Below are 18,214 nucleotides of genomic sequence, written 5' to 3' on the forward strand. Positions count from 1 at the left end.
AAAATACTAAACCACATGATTATAAATAATAATAGGCCTACAATTAGCTGGAAAATTGAGAGGCTCGTTTCGTTAAGAATATCGTATATAGCCATAATAAGTGATTTTGGCCCTTTATCGGCAGAACCTCCCGTAAGGGGTCACCGCCCGTAAGCGGCCACTTTTCCAGGTCCCGAGGGTGGCCACTTACTGTATTTAAAAAAACAATTATCCTTAGTTATGCATAGAAACAGGTTCTAAGATAACATAAATAATACATTTTGACATAACTTGACCCAACAAATGACCCTTTCACAAGGTCAGACATTTTCTGGGATTCTGTAGATAAGTAAATTTGGGAAAAGGTAGTAAAGCTATGTAATCAATTGTTTGTAGTCATGAAACCCCAAATTAAAAATATTGTACTTAGTTACGTATAGAAACAGTTGCTACAATACACTATAGGTAAAATGTTGATGTCATTTGACCTCAATATGTAAAATTTTTTTTTTTTCATGAAACTCCATATTTAATTTTTTTTTTTTTAATATCATTTGTTACGTAAACAGGTTTAAGATAACACTAAAGGTCATTTTTTTTACCTTTATTCAGATTCGTCAAGACTTTCTTTCTGAGATTATTAGGATTCAGTATCTAAAGTAAATTTGGCAAAAAGTAGAAATGGAAAACTATGTAGAAAAAATGTTTTGTATTTATGAAAAACCCCTTATTTTTTTTTAAATTTTCGCATAGAAACAGTTACTATGGTAAAATGTTGACCTCAAAATGAATGAATTTACAAGGTCAGGTTTGTCATTAATGGAATGCAGTAGAAGTAAAATTGAGAAAAATTACAAATGCAATCAATTCTTTGTATTTATAAAAACGCCATTTTTTACGTTTTTTTAAATTACTTTCCTTAGTTACACATAGAAATGGTTGCTAAGGTAACACATAGGTAAAATATGAAAATTGTTGAGAATTGTTATGAACTATCTTGTAAATTTTGATAAAACATTAATAGTTGTAGTAAAGTGGGGACCTGTCCTGTTTTGCATTCTGACCCCTTTTGACCTCAAATGACCTATTTACAAGGTCAGATTTTTTGGGAGGTCTTTCTGTATCTCTTTACACAAAATAGATTTTAAAATTTATAAAAACCATTGACGCAATTATTTCCAAGTTTAACATTATTTTCCATCAACTAAATATTTCAATGCAAAATACTGTTTTTCTGGCAATTAATTGAAATAAACCTGGCAACACATTCTCCTATTTTATCTAAACTATTCGTATGACTCTAGTAGCATTATGACAAGCCACATATACATTTTATTATTGGATTAGCCATATTTAAATTGTGTTTCATGTGTTTTGTTTGTTGATATTTTGTTATATTTTTTGTATTTTTCGTATTTTCCTGGCAACACAAAACCTATGTACAAAATTTACCCCAGTGTTTTTTTCGTGATTATTGTTGACAAACCTATTGACTATCAAATTAAAAAACCTCATTGATTTAAAAACACCACTTTGGAAGTTATAGGTACGTTTATGAGGTATACTTTTATAAAAAAAATATTTTTTAAAAACACCCCTTTTTAAAATAATGGTATCAACCAAACTCCATTTTGTAATTTATTTTTTTTCTACATTAAATGGAACTCAATACATGTTGTTTACACTGCTATAAACAAAAACTGTATACTGTAAGTATTTTTGGTTAAAATAAGTATACAAGTTTGTACTTTTTCACTATAGAAAATCTGTGAAAAATGGCAAAAACATCAAAATTTGGATAATTGACCGTTGTCATGGCAACGGAGGCTAAAAAATAAAATGAATGTTGTAGATATGCTTTTTATTGAAATGTCTATTCATGGTAAAAATTTGAGAGAAATCCATTTTTTTACATCTGCCACCAAATCTTTGATTTTTACAGACAATGGCTCTTAATAAACTAGGCTAGGTAGGCCTATTATTAATAATTATTATTTAAACGTATGAAATGATTATTATTATCGGGCTACTAGTACATTAGTTATATAACACTGTAACAGTGAAATTACACTAATTTCACTGTTCCCTGGTTATATTACTTATTCTTTAAAATGTAGTACCCTTAACAAACAATTTTTAAAACTTTCAATTCAAGAAACATTTATTGACCAAATATATATCATTACAATTGTTGGCATATAAGTAAAAATTTGGTCGAAAGACTACAAGAAGCCCGATTGGCATGTCGCTGTAGGCCTAGCCTAGTCCCTCTTTTTACATTATACAAATAATAATAATACTTAATATAAACAAATTGTGATCTTGATTATTTTATGCTTTCCGTCTCATGGTTAATATTTGCTTTCTGTCTCATGGTTATTTTATTTCGTTTAATTTAACTAGCCGTTAAATACATTACAGTATTAACGCATGAAATGATTATTATTATCATTATTAGGCTAGGACATTAGTTATAATAGTATTTGTATTGTTCCCTGGTTATATTACTTATCCGTTGAGTAGCCCTAACAAACAATTTTTAATTGAATCTTATACTTAATATTTATAAAATTCAACCGTTAGTTAGTGGTTTTAGGTTAGGCTTAAGTATTTGTTTTTAGGCCCTAACCAATTTGAAAATCAATTAGCATGCACGTAGACGTCCTATAATTACGTAAACGTTAATTATGATAAAGCAAAAACTCACTAGACAATTATTAATTTACAGGTGTGCAAAATGGGCACAGAACACACGACGCGCGGATTTGAAAACGAAACCAAGTTCCTATTTACACCGTAATTGCCACTTGTGCAATATTCATTTCGAAGAATCTCAAATACTGATGGTCAAGAAGACTTGTACTTTCTTCACAGTCAACGTACGACCGACACCACACACAAAGTGTATGCGCTGTTCGACCCACCACCGCATTTAATCAAGAGTGTTCGAAACAACTTAAGAGCCATTGTCTGTAAAAATCAAAGATTTGGTGGCAGATGTAACAAAATGGATTTCTCTCAAATTTTTACCATGAATAGACATTTCAATAAAAAGCATATCTACAACATTCATTTTAATTTTTAGCCTCCGTTGCCATGACAACGGTCAATTATCCAAATTTTGTTGTTTTTGCCATTTTTCACAGATTTTCTATAGTGAAAAAGTACAAACTTGTATACTTATTTTAACCAAAAATACTTACATTATACGGTTTTTGTTTATAGCAGTGTAAACAACATGTATTGAGTTCCATTTAATGTAGAAAAAAAATAAATTACAAAATGGAGTTTGGTTGATACCATTATTTTAAAAAGGGGTGTTTTTAAAAAAATATTTTTTTTATAAAAGTATACCTCATAAACGTACCTATAACTTCCAAAGTGGTGTTTTTAAATCAATGAGGTTTTTTAATTTGATAGTCAATAGGTTTTTCAACAATAATCACGAAAAAAACACTGGGGTAAATTTCGTACATAGGTTTTGTGTTGCCAGGAAAATACGAAAAATGCAAAAAATATAACAAAATATCAACAAACAAAACACATGAAACACAATTTAAATATGGCTAATCCAATAATAAAATGTATATATGGCTTGTCATATTGCTACTAGAGTCATACGAATAGTTTAGATAAAATAGGAGAATGTGTTGCCAGGTTTATTTCAATTAATTGCCAGAAAAACAGTATTTTGCATTGAAATATTTAGTTGATGGAAAATAATGTTAAACTTGGAAATAATTGAGTCAATGGTTTTTATAAATTTTTAAATCTATTTTGTGTAAAGAGATACAGAAAGACCTCCCAAAAAATCTGACCTTGTAAATAGGTCATTTGAGGTCAAAAGGGGTCAGATTGCAAAACAGGACAGGTCCCCACTTTACTACAACTATTAATGTTTGATCAAAATTTACAAGATAGTTCATAACAATTCTCAACAATTTTCATATTTTACCTATAGTGTTACCTTAGCAACCATTTCTATGTGTAACTAAGGAAAGTAATTTTTAAAAAACGTAAAAAATGGCGTTTTTATAAATACAAAGAATTGATTGCATTTGTACATGTTTCTCAATTTTACTTCTACTGCATTCCATTAATGACAAACTTGACCTTGTAAATTCATTCATTTTGAGGTCAACATTTTACCATAGTAACTGTTTCTATGCGAAAATTTAAAAAAAATAAGGGGTTTTTCATAAATAAAAAACATTTTTTCTACATAGTTTTACATTTCTACTTTTTGCCAAATTTACTTTAAATACTGAATCCTAATAATCTCAGAAAAAAGTCTTGACGAATCTGAATAAAGGTTAAAAAAAATGACCTTTAGTGTTATCTTAAACCTGTTTACGTAACAAATGATATTTAAAAAAAAAATTAAATATGGAGTTTCATGAAAAAATAAAAATTTTACATATTGAGGTCAAATGACATCAACATTTTACCTATAGTGTATTGTAGCAACTGTTTCTATACGTAACTAAGTACAATATTTTTAATATGGGGTTTCATGACTACAAACAATTGATTACATAGCTTTACTACCTTTTCCCAAATTTACTTATCTACTGAATCCCAGAAAATGTCTGACCTTGTGAAAAAAAATTTTTGGGTCAAGTTATGTCAAAATGTATTATTTATGTTATCTTAGAACCTGTTTCTATGCGTAACTAAGGATAATTGTTTTGTTAAATACAGTTGAACCTCCCGTAAGTGGCCACCCTCGGGACCTGGAAAAGTGGCCGCTTACGGGCGGTGACCCCTTACGGGAGGTTCTGCCGATAAAGGGCCAAAATCACTTATTATGGCTATATACGATATTCTTAACGAAACGAGCCTCTCAATTTTCCAGCTAATTGTAGGCATATTATTATTTATAATCAGGTGGTTTAGTATTTTTTAGCATTTTCAGACAAATTTTAAAAACTTTTATCATATGAAAAATGGTCGGTCAAAATCTGTGTAGTTTTCTCATCTCTTCACAGTAATGTTTTTAAAACCTCTTCAAAATAAAGCTAATATATAAAGAAATACAATAAACATGCACCTCTAATTCATAGGTCCATGCAATAAGTATCACATTTTTCGATTGGCCGCTTACAAAAAATCTCACTTTTAGTATAAAAAGGTGCTCGCAGCTGCTTACGGTAAGCACCAAATGCACTAATTAGATAGGAAGAACAAACAGGCTTTTCAAAGTGCGTCCGTTAAGGGAGGTGGCCGCTGTAAATAAAATATGGGGTTTTCATGAATAAAAATAATCACAGAAGAAAGTGCTTACGAATATGACCTTGTGAAACGGTAATTTGAAAATGCAAATAAGGCATGCCTGCTAATAATCTACAAATTTAAATTTGTATGAGATAAATATGCAAAATCTAAAGAATATCTCATTTTTAGTTACCATAGTAACTGTTGCTATGCATAACTAAGGGAAATTAAATAATTATCAGATAATTATTAATTAATAATTATTACTGAATCCAACCATCACAGTAAAAAAATATAGAATTTAAAACCAATATTTAATAATAAAGTGTGATATTTTACATGCTGACCTTAAATGAAATGAAATTTCAAATCAGGGCTTCAATATTTGTTATGTAGCATTAACATACCTGAGTATATCATTGACTTTTGATTGGTTCTATTTTGGGGAGGGGAAAGTGGTGGATCCAGGACTTTTAAATAGTTAGGTGGTTGAAGGCGAGGGTCTAAAAACTTAACTTTATGTCCTATCTTTTGCATTGCAATTTTTAACTTGGGGTGGGTGGGGGCTTGGAGAAAAGGGGGAGGTGGTTGGATGGAGGAGTTTGAATCCGTCTATTCATTGGGGCGATAGTAGCGGCAGTGTGGGTGGTGCTTGAATGCATGCATTTGACACTCTATAGTGGATGATCGACCAAAGTGTTGCAGTTTATCTTTTTGTGGTTATAGTCGGGGTGGGGGTGGGGAGGGGTGGTAGTCGAAAGTGGTGGTGGATGGGCATATGGGATCTGCTTAGGTTAGCAAATAAAAGAAGTAAACAAATGAAAGAGGAGCTTCAAAATAAGAGAGGAGTAATCTGTTGCAAAGATTAAAATTCACAACGATCTGATAATTTATTCAAATTTCCAGAGGATATAACCTATAAAATGACATTAAAACTGGGAATTACAGAATCTATAATTAAAAATTAATTTTTTTTCTCACAACACAACTAGAACTATATAAAACATTAAGAATTTTTCTGACCAATGAGTTTCAAATCAAATAATCAAAGAAAATAAAATGTTTTTACTAATATACCATGTTTTTTTTAATATAAAAATGCCTATGTTTCTCGCAACACTGCTTGTAGATTTTAAATTTACCCCAGTATTTTATTTTAGAAATCAATTATTAAACATTAGAACTACCTATTTGTAATAAATCAGCTAAAAAAATACACCACTTTGGGCGTTATGGTGAAGTAAAGTTTAGTTGCATTGAACAATTTTAAAAAAGTGAAAAACACCCCTTTTTAAATAAATGGTATCTCCCAAAGTATGAAATAAAAAAAAATAAAAAATTTGAAACAGGTACACAATGCATTGTTATTATGCATACACTAATTATTTTTTATAATTAAATGAACAACACAAAAATATCGCTCATCAAAGTAGTGCCAATATCCATTTTAAAAAACCTTAAAAAAGGACAAAATTTGTCAAAAACACAAATTTGGCCGTTGCCATGGAAATATACGTTTGAAATAAAAAATACTTCATATTTGATTTCTCTCAACACATATATAGCCATGTGCAAAATTTGAAAGAAATCCATTTTTTTGAGTCTGCCACTTTTTTTGATATTTCTTTGATTCTTACAGACAATGGCTCTTAAAGCACCATCAGTTTGTCGTAGATGGCAATACAATTAAATGGGAGTACATAGTGGAATTTTATAAGAATGATTCCATTGCCATTACGAATTGGGATATGACCGGTTGGGCCGCCGACAAGTTGAGCCGCCGGTAATTTCTATGAAACGCCCAGTGCGTCTTTTACGACATTTCGCGTAGTGATAGAGGGGTGTCCTAGAGTACATAAGTTCATGGTCTTTAGGTTTATTGTGTCATGAAAATAAATAATAATTACATACTACAATTTTGTTGGTTTGAACAGCCATAACAACACAGCAAAGGAAAGTAGTCATATTTAATAATTTAATTGTTTTTAATCTTTCAAATCTTTCAAATTCTTTCAAGTGCAGTGCACTCCATAATATTTTTCTCGCGTAAAATCATGTTGTCTCTCAGGACTAAGAGTATTGATACTCTTCGAATCAGGTTAAATAATAATTATTTTTTATCTACTATCTTTTAATATCATATTTTATTGAATTTTACAATGTTAATACACAAAATATTTTACTAAAAAACGGTGATTTTATGCAATTATTTTACCGAAAAATGGAGTAGGCCTAGTTCATACAACTGCCGCCTAAGGGGGAAACATGTTTACGTCATTTTTGGCTAAAAACGATCATTTTCGGTCATGTTTTAGGCCTTATATTTTGGAATCTACAAGTCAGATATTCATAATTATTTCTCTTTAATTATAATATTTAATAATATATACTAAAAACCGTGATATATAAACTTTGGAATATACATCGTTATATCTAATAATTAATATAAATAGAACTTCTATTAAATAGAAACGAGCACCGGCGAAAGTAAGCATTTGGCGTTTCATAGAAAATAACGTTTTTCTGGCGGCGGCTCAACTTGTCGGCGGCTCAACTTGGCCTAATCCTACGAATTGCCCCAAAATTGACGGCCAAGCATATTGAACAACTCCCTCCATTCTCCCCCACGCAGGTCCTCGGCAACAGTGTTGCATCTGGAATCATGACCTATGCATCGCTTGGAAAATTGCCTCCAGATGCAGTACACACAGCCAAGTCATCAGCACAATGGACAAATTATTCGATTCATGCAATGCCAGATGCATACAGAATACAAACATATAGTATATAAGATCTTTGGCGTCGACGACGACGACTTACGACCAATGAGCTAGGTGGTAAAGCCGAAGGCTAGAGGGCGCGCTACAGACTGAAAAGTCAGAGCCATATATGGCTCTGTGAAAAGTCAGAGCAAATCTTTGGTCAGAGAGCCATAAAGAGTTGCGACTATGAATGGAGTAGAGGCCATGTTTGTGTCCAACTATTCCTATGTATAGTATAGGCCTAGTTGAGTCTTTTGTTTTGAAAATGTATAACGTTCAAAAGGCTCTAACTATCGAATATAATATCAAAACAATTAATTTGTTTAAAGGTTTTTGTTAAAATAATAAAAAAATTATAAAGTTGCATGCAGCGAACATGATTTTAAACAACAAAAATAGCAATTTCGGAACGGCTCTTGCTGTGCATTTAATGCAAGCTCTTCGAGTGCGCGTTTAGTTTGTAGGGCCTACAGCGATTTTCTATATTATAGTAATGCATTGTTTTAACATTTTGTTGTTTAAAATCATGTTCGCAGTAACTTTATGATTTCGTTGTTATCTCAACAAAAAAACCTTTAAACAAATTGATTGTTTTTACTAAATTCGATATTTAAAGCCTTGTGACTGTTATACATTTTTTAAAGCAAATGACTCGACTCCATACTCTACATAAGCATAGTTGGACACAAATATGGACGGTGTGCATCCCATGTGACTTTCTAAAATCCGTGAACGCAAGCCGTATATATATATGTCTCTGTGAAAAATGATTCCAACAGAAGGGGAACCAACAAGATGGCGGCCGTAAATGTGTTCAAAAATATTATTTAATATAAAAAATAGTAATCTATACATTAAGACCACATCTTGTTGGTTCCCTCTCCATGGAGAATCACTTCTTGAACTGCTATTACTCCATGCTATAACATTGTTCATTGTGATCTAGTCTTCGGTTATATAAAATCTGTGTATGCTATTAACGTCTCGCCTGTAGGGGGTCCAGTCCAGTCGCCCCCTATAAAAAGTTTTCATAAAAATTACCTATTAATAAATATCTTCATATCGGGTGTTTTAAATTAAACAATTAAGACAGTGAAGAGGTACGGAATAATACGTACACGGACGTACGACGAATACACACACGCACGTCATCATTTACGACATATAGTGGTGATATGAGCGAAAGTAAACAAAGATTTCAAACCAATGCATATGATATGCATGATGCTAATTAGGATTGTTTACAACTCTTCGCGGTTGAGAAGGTGTTTCACACAGATCGCGAGGAAGTTTTATGATTATGCATACATACAAAAAAACGTCCGTATTTCGGTTAAACTAATTGGTGAAAGTTAATAACTATTATAAATGACCCACTTTTTTTTTTAATTAGTCAAAGGGACAATACATCTTTAAGATTGTTGTTTGTAAGGTGTCTGATCATTTCGGCCGCCGGTTATGGAACGCCCAAAATCATAAAACGCCAAAAAAAAAAACAAAATATGTATCATCATTTCGGCCGCCAGAATCGTCAATAACGTATTATTAATTGTCAAAAAGGGTGTATAGACATGTGTATGTGTAAATCACACAGCCGATTTATGACTTATAGAGGGATTAGTTTAGTAGTTTTAACTAAAGTATTTCTACACGACTTAGGCCTACTTTATTTCACATTGGTTGTTGGGTTGTAGGGCTCAGGAAGAAGCCGGAGAATTATAGTAAAATATTTATAGCGCAACGCCATACAAATCAAAAAGTATGATCGTTTTTGTTGATTGCTGCTTGCATGAATACGCACGTCTATTCAGGCGATAGGCACATGTATACACCCTTTTTGACAATTAAGGCGTGCCATACATTAACAATATTGACGATTGTGCGCGGGCGGCCGGCCGAAATGAACAATACATATTTTGTCCTTTTTGGCGTTTCATGATTTTCGTTCCATATAACCGGCGGCCGATAATTATAATGCACTCTGTGTCACTACTGTTGTGTGACCGTTTAATAAAAGATTATGGAACCCGAAAACCAAATGATAGAGGGTATAGGGAATGATTTATTAGCAGGTTTAAGCTTAATATTAGTGGCATTTATACCTGTTTTAATGGCCTTTTTAGTGAACAGGTAGGTGCTACAATTTACAAACACATTATTATTACTTCCCGCTAGGCCTAGCTAGGCTAGCTCCTACCCTAGCTAGGCCCTAGCTAGGCTAGGCCTAGCCTAGTAGCTAGGCTGCAGTAGCGCCCTTGTAGGGACAAACCTGCCCGTTAAAGTCATAGTCGTTTCGACCAAATAGCCCTAGCCTAAACCTAGCTTCAATGTTCAATTTGAAATTGTGTTTAGTGAAATTGATGACTATAATAATTGGAAAACCAATTGTTAAATAAATCATTCAACTTTAGGCCTAGCTCCTAGCCTAGGGCTAGGCTAGGCCCTAGAGTACTAGTAGGCCTAAAAAACCGCCTAGGCATAGCGGCGCTAGGCCTAGCCTAGTTCCGTTTCGCACCTGTTTTTAATTTATTTCGACTTCCTTTTGACTCCAAACTTGTTTAGGCTAGTTACTTATTGGGAATACCACTGCTTACCACACCTAATTTTGGGCCTCATAAGTACTTTTATGAAGAAGAAGAAGACATGTTTCTCGGATTCTAGGATGATTCGGCCCATTTTTGGTGGGACGATTCGGCCCACTTTTGGGCCGAAACAACCCACTTTGTGGGCCAAAACGTCTCACTTTAGACCAAATTCATATTAATTTTTTTTGGTATTTATCAAGTTTTTAAAGGTCTTTAACAATCCATATTTTATTGATATTGACAATGTTGATATAATATATCAAATAAATTACTAAAAAAACGTAATTTTATAATTAATTTATTATTTCGAAAACTTTGTTTTTTTCGTGCATTCGCCAAGCGGCCAACTTGTTTACATCGTTCAAATATCAACCAACCCTAAATCAGCATCACTTACCTAGCCTAGGGCAAAAAGTCTGTCGTTTGTGATACTGGTATAAGGATGCCAATGGGCATCCTATAGTGGTAAAATTAGGTGGTATCTCTCTCACCTAACCGGTGCAGATTTTTTAGCACCTTTCGGGTCTCCCCGATCTAGACGCAGCAGGGCGTACCCGGCAGACTCCCATTTCCATTGACTTCAAGTGACCCCCAACACACTTAAATAGTCAGATATTGGTACCTAGCTCATCTAACCAAACATCTCTGGGCTGCCGGTCTAATATTATTTAGATCATTGAGGTATAAATCTACAGTACATGTGTAATATGATGGATGAATTTGTCGATTTTTATTCTTAAAAGTTAACGAAAACCATGTACAGTATCAACAGTAACATTTTTGTTGCATTTACATTGACAAAATATTTAAAAATTTAACGTAATTTTTACCAATAAATGCATTAAATATACGCATTATACTGGGTTTTTAGCCCTCTATTATAGTTGCTCTATTGGCGCTCCATAGAAACAACAACAACATTGAACATGGCGTATGCGAAATTCATGAATCGATGTGCAAGAAACACGTTGAATTCATCAATTTAAAGGATTTATTTGTTACTTTTTGTGTGATCTCCTTTGTAAAAGTATTTTTGAGGCCTAATTCTAAGATGTGGTAATCACGATAAAGTTGCTTAACAACCACAGAACAAACATTTACTTCATCAAAATGCCATACAAATAATACATTATTGAGCATAAAAATGAGGGCCAACTTAAGTAAAATTATAAGAACAAGTTATAATAATGAAGCATCAGTAGCCTTAATAAATAATATAAAGAAAAAAATTAATTATTCTAAGAGTAAAAGAAATTCTAATCCCAACCAATGACATATCTACAGTATTCAATCATTAACCGACTTCTAGCTACAAGTCTAAGTTTGCTCCTAACACCTCTGCATCCCCTGTCATACAAGAGGCTGAGGCGTTTGTCAATGATAAATCCAATCAGTTGAGACTTGAAATATTCAATTATATTAGCTGTGAGGATGTACAAAGGCAAATTAATTATCTTAATAAGAGAACTGCTCCGGGAACTGACGGCATTATGGCTAAACATCTGATGCATAGCCTCCATTTACTAAGTTACCAGATGTTCTGGCCTTTGTGTTCAATACCTGTATTCAATTTCGGATTATTACCAAAATTTTCAGAAGGAATTAGTAGGCGTGTTAAGGAGGCAAATCCTTCAAATTGTGATAACATTCTGAAACTTGGCACAGTTATTAATAGGTCAACATCTAATTTTACCAAATACCATACCGTTTGGTATCGTTGGATTAACAATTAACAAAATATATATTTCAAACAACTTAAGACTAAATTCATGTGTCTATGACCAGTATTTACGGAGCTACATACATACATGCCCTGTGTTGTGGGTCAAAGGTCAGAAATGGCATTTCCGGTCATTTTTTACTAAAGGGTCCCATTAAACTAAATATAAATGTATACCTTCTGATAAATTTGAGACCAAAATTACCAGTGGTTGTCGAGATTTAAGGACATATTGGTGTTTGGTCTTATAACATTTGACCCTGACCTTTTGCCACATTTTCAAAATATGTAACCAAGCCAAAAATGATTGTTTGACTACCCTAAACCAATTCTCTGGACCTCAAAGTGCATACGAAAGTTGATCTAGCTACTAGAGTAAAATGAAATTTCACTGTTCCCTGTTTTTTATCATAATAATAATGGAGCAATAAATAAATACAGTACACACCATTTAAATTTTAATATTATCACAAATTTCACCTCAAATCAGACAACAAGTTTTGTACTGTACATCAAATTAGCAAACACTTTTGTACTAGGCCTAATCTTTAAAAGATTTTCTGTTACTGTATTACCATTATCTATTTGCCGATTTCAAAATTAAATTTAAACTTTATTAAACTACCAAACAACAACCAACCAGCGCTTGAACCTTAAAGTAAGTAAATTATAAGGTAAAGTTTTTAACAATTAAATGTCCTTTGGCAATACAAATCTGTAGATATCCATAATTAATGTATTAATTAGTGTTGTTTCACATTCTGTTACCAGCGGTAAATTAAAATGAGAAATTGTTGTTGATTTATTCTATTTGTATTGAAGAATGCAGAACAACCCTCTGTGGTCTGTAAAAAAAGAATTGAGTGTGTCATTTAAAAAGCAGTTATAACATATATGACGTTACAACTACCTTATGACGTCATATTTACGTCATATGGAAATTTAAATGTGCTAATTGGAAAGTTTAATGTCACATTTATATCTACTCGCAATGCACTTAGGTGGTCTAAGACCAAGGAGATACGGAGCTTCAAAATGGTATAGTAAATAGCGGCCATTATCAACCATATCAACTAGATAAAAAAAAATTGGTTGCAATTTGTTCTAGGTTCAACCATACCTTTTCTGGACTATAATTAATAAGGGTATAATGAAATAAAATGATCAGTATCAAATTCTCTTTCCACCATAGATGCCTATGTTTCAGTGTGCAGTGTTTGGCCATTTAGAAATTTAAAATGGCCGCTTTCCCCTGGCCAAATGTTGTGCAACCCTTCCATTCTACGTTTTTGAGACCCAAGGTTTGGATGGAGCTAACAACATTTAGAAAAATAGAGTGTTTAATATTTAAGTAAATAATATTTCTTTAGGCCTAATTTCTGAATTTGAACAAAATGTTTGATTTCACACACACACACACACACACTATTTTTCTTGCAGAAGTAACCGTACAATACATCCAGAAAATGAAGAAAGGGTCAATACAGCAAGACAAAGATTACGAGTAAACCAGCCTGAAAACACAGATACAGGGGAAGATGAGACAACAATACCAAGAAGAGAAGTGAATCACGATTCACAATGTCCCATATGTTTGATTGACCAAATTGTTTTTGCCACTGAAACAAATTGTGGTCATGTTTTCTGTGGTATGTTCTATGTTTATCCTGCAATTTTTTATTTTAGTTGTAAAAATGAATCCAGACTGTATTTCTTTATGCATAATATTACATTTTGTGATTTTGTTTTAAAGGTACTTTAATAATTTGAAAAAGTGTTTTACTTTCAGCAAACTGCTTAATAACATACTGGAGGTATGGTGCATGGCTTGGAGCTATCAATTGTCCTGTCTGTAGACAAATAGTATGTCCCATTATTATGCACTTGTCAATTGTATGACCCACTATACGAGCCCGAGTGCGTCAAGGTATGACGCACATGGACAAATGACACACCTCTCGGGGGGGTCGTATAGTGGTTTATACAATTGGCAAGTGCATTATTAATAAACAGCTGACAATCACACTTTAAACAACAACATTTAATTATATACCTGTACTTACATTACAACATTACTAAACTCTACTTATTTAAGTATTTTACAACTACAACATTTTAAATCATTCCCAAGAACTAACATAAGGTGTATCGACTGATCACTTCCACAGTTACGCCACTGAGTATATAGCTTAAGAGACAAATGTCCCAAATGAACAGTTTTTTAAATATCAAAATCATTTCTTTAATAAGTTTTATCTTATTTTCAGGTAACAATTTTATTTCCATGTTTTAGAGAAAATGAAACTGAAGGTGTAGACCATCAGGCAGTTATGCAAGAAATTCATGATTATAATAGACGGTTTTCAGGAGAGCCAAGACCAGTGAGTTTCCCAGACTTTCAAATTTACGATTTTAAATATTGTTAAAAATGTTAACAAGTTTTTGATGGTGGGAGGTTTTGAAAATGTCTGTCGTTTCAGTGTACCCACACTTCACTGGGCAGATTCAAAACTGTTTAGCCTGTAAAAATCATAGATATAAAAAATTATTTTATTTTAGCTGCCAAAAGGGGGAGGGCACAATCCTATCATCTTGAAACCAAAGGTTACTCTACCAGTACCAAAAATAAGCCCTACGGGATATTCATGAAACATCATTTTATCTTCTCTAGCAATTAAAATTACCTTATTTTATTTGTAGATTGTAGATTATTTACGTGATTTACCAACTCTTCTGCGACATCTTGTCATTGAACTGTTTTCTCCAAGTGGCCTTGTTTGGATGTTCAGACTACGTATTTTTATTTGCTTCATAGCTGCAATTCTTTACCTACTTAGTCCGTTAGACGTTATACCAGAGGCAGTTTTCGGTGTATTAGGGTTTTTTGATGATCTTTTTATTATCTGTTTAATAGGTATATATGTTACTGTGATATATCGAGGAATTATTGCTAATCGCTAAAAACAAATATATTTACTTTTTATATTTCTGATGGTTAATTCCATATTTGTAAATATTTTGTTAAATTAAAAATTTATGCAACATGTCTATAGTTTTTTAGGACACACAGAAGATATTGTACTATGTCATAACATGTATAATTTTACACCTCCCGGGTTATAGTAGGGACTTTAAGAAACAGGACGGTGGACATCGTGTGTTTGCTAGAGCGTAAAATATACATACATTCACATAGCCATATACGGACAATTTTATCGTCCTCAAAAAGTTAAGACGACAGATTTTCACACTAAGCTCTACCAACTTTGTTAAAGCTCATGCATAAATTATTCATGAGCACCATCCTGTAGCTTCCCGTCCTGTTTTGTAAAGTCCCTACTGTCTTTACAAAAGGCACTGAAATTGAGCAATGACTTGAACAGCTATTAATTATAGATCATTCCAGGAATGACAATAAAGCCTTTCTTTGGTTGCTGCCATATTTAATTTATATGTTTTGGTATCCACTTTAAAATTTCTTATGCATCCAACAGGCACTGGCCAATTACAGGATGGATAAACCATTTTTATAATTTATTATGCTTATAAGCTAAGTCTCATTTGAGGCTTCAGGAGTGGAGTTACAAACACTGGCACTAGGTCAGGATTGAACCCTGAGATTGGACTGGAAGGCAAGCATGTTAACCACCAAACTACAGCCCACTACATTAATTAATGATAAAAGACTATTTGACTGAGACTAATAAATTACTTGCTCCTATTATTTATCACTACAAGATATATACAGTACAATCTACAAACGACATACCGTAGTCACTATTTCATACTTGTATCTAACAACAGGACACTAAGCTTGGCTTACCAAGAAAACTTGTAACATTCCTTTGATCTTATGTCTGGCTGTGACAAATACACTAACAGTACTGTACTATGTACATATTCTCTGTGGGGCAAGGTGCCTGTTAAGGGGTGTGGAACTGATTATTTCTCAGCCACAGATAAACCAATTAAATTCCAGAGCTCAGCATCCTGTTGTTAGATTGCCTTGCTTGTACTAAATTCCATTGATTCAAGCAGCTTTATTAAAAAATATTAGCACTAGTTGTATACATGATACGCAGACAAATAAATGTAATGGAGAGTAGGATTAGTTTTCCTTAAGCTCTGTCTACACTGTCAAACTAGTTTGACAAAAAAGTGTGATGTGTCCAAAATATGGTAGTGATATGCCCAAATATGGTAGTGATATGACATCTTCATGTCCATATATGGATACATCAGATTAAAATAATCTTGTTGGTATTAAATGTAACTTTTATTAATATGTTTTTTTTTATTACTTAGGAGTATTCATAGTCCACGGAGAAAAAAAACATTTAGGTCAAACTAGGAAAGAATAATATTCTCTTCCGTGAAGAAAAGGTTTATTTGATGAATGTGTTAAATTCTTGAAAATACTACAAAAATGGAAATGAATTCCATAAAAAAAAATTGAATAAATTTTGATTTAGTTTTGAGTTTGGAGCGATAAGCTATTTATTCAGTATATTATTCTTACCAGCGAACAATTCAGTTTTTCTGTGAAAGTAAGTGAATGAAACTACAACTTTTCAATTTATAACTAGTCGATTGATTGTTGATTGTGCAGTTTGATCCCAAATAAGATGTTAGTGTCTTATAAATTGTTGAATTGCACAATGGTTTCACAGTATCCGAAGCGTTGGTTGTCGAAGTTATCCAATGGGTTGATTAGTACCACTAGACTGTGGAGTACTTATTGATGTATTGTCCCCCTGAAATCTTTTTGTTGAATATGCAATTTGAATGTCACATAAGGGTTATTTAATTTAACAAAAAATTGAATCACAAAAAAAACATTACATGAAAAAACTGTAATTCAAAGCAAAACATACTCAATTTTTTAAGTGAAAACATTTTTTTCGGGTTTTTCTATATGGAAGTGGTTAACTACCTGGCTTCAAAGTCTTATTTATTAATCATCATCATCATCATTTTTTATGTTTTTGGTAGACAATACATCTTGAAGCGGCTGAATGAACAGTGCTGGTGTGTCAGAAATAATTTCCAATGTTCACTACAAAACAGCAAATGTATTAAAGATGCATAGGATTTTTATTATCTGTCCACAGTGCAATAAAAAAAAACATCACAGACATATGATATGATATTAAAATAGTATTTATTCAATTGCTGGTTTGTTGAATTGCACAAAGATAAGATAGCGATTTATTGTGCCTATTTGTTGTACGATTCTATAAATAACATCTCAATTATGATAAATACCAACAGAAACAGATGTAACGTTACAAACATTATTATTACTTAGTGGCACAATAACAAGTGTGACATGTAGGCTATATAATTTTAAGTGATACAAACAATGTAAATAAAACGGTGTATATTACTTTTAATATTATTGTAACAGTAATTTATCATATTATCTCTTCAAATTGTCAAAGCATACAGTGAAAATGCACAGATTCATCAATAATGAAAATACATGTATATATGAACTTTGGAAACAACAATATATTGAACCACATTCACCCATGTATATAAACTTATAACTATACATCTACAACTCTTCATATATTTCAAAAATTGATTGTGTCTTCTACTTCATCTTATATACTAATTGTTGTCAAAACTGATGTCTTCATTTTCTACTTCCTAACCTCAAACAAACTGGGAACAATATACGTCATACAATAAAAAAACTTAAATACGAAATGCAATATCTCTGTGTATAGTTCCAGGTCATTTACACAACTCTGGAAGTAGCACTACACTAGGCTACATGCTAGTCTAACCCCGGATGAACTTATCCATGGGCTAAGCTTGTGAAAATAACAATTACAATACATGTATACGAATAATAATAACATACAGAATTAAAAGATTTATCACTGTGTACCTCATAGGCATATGTACAACCTTTTGCTTAAAGGACAACTTGTCCGAGAACCATATTT

General features: G+C 32.4%; 1 protein-coding gene across 1 annotated transcript; it reads left to right on the top strand.

Annotated features, from left to right (window-relative positions):
* Positions 1 to 9,943: 9,943 nt before the first annotated feature.
* Positions 9,944 to 16,738, top strand: LOC140051461 (E3 ubiquitin-protein ligase RNF170-like). The gene is made up of 5 exons (XM_072096681.1): positions 9,944 to 10,085; positions 13,701 to 13,909; positions 14,050 to 14,123; positions 14,528 to 14,641; positions 14,961 to 16,738. Exons 1-5 carry the CDS (start codon positions 9,976 to 9,978, stop codon positions 15,219 to 15,221), a joined length of 768 nt encoding a protein of 255 aa, XP_071952782.1. The 5' UTR covers positions 9,944 to 9,975; the 3' UTR covers positions 15,222 to 16,738.
* Positions 16,739 to 18,214: the final 1,476 nt, after the last annotated feature.

This window comes from Antedon mediterranea, chromosome 6, assembly GCF_964355755.1.
Source record: "Antedon mediterranea chromosome 6, ecAntMedi1.1, whole genome shotgun sequence".
In the NCBI taxonomy this organism is placed as follows: Eukaryota; Metazoa; Echinodermata; class Crinoidea; order Comatulida; family Antedonidae; genus Antedon; species Antedon mediterranea.

Bases quoted from the DNA above. Each gene is read 5' to 3' on its own strand.
- LOC140051461 (XM_072096681.1), top strand. From the start codon at position 9,976: ATGGAACCCGAAAACCAAATGATAGAGGGTATAGGGAATGATTTATTA. The intron at 10,086-13,700 runs GTAGGTGCTACA...TTTTTCTTGCAG, and splicing joins ATGGCCTTTTTAGTGAACAG to AAGTAACCGTACAATACATC. The intron at 14,642-14,960 runs GTGAGTTTCCCA...TTTTATTTGTAG, and splicing joins TTTCAGGAGAGCCAAGACCA to ATTGTAGATTATTTACGTGA.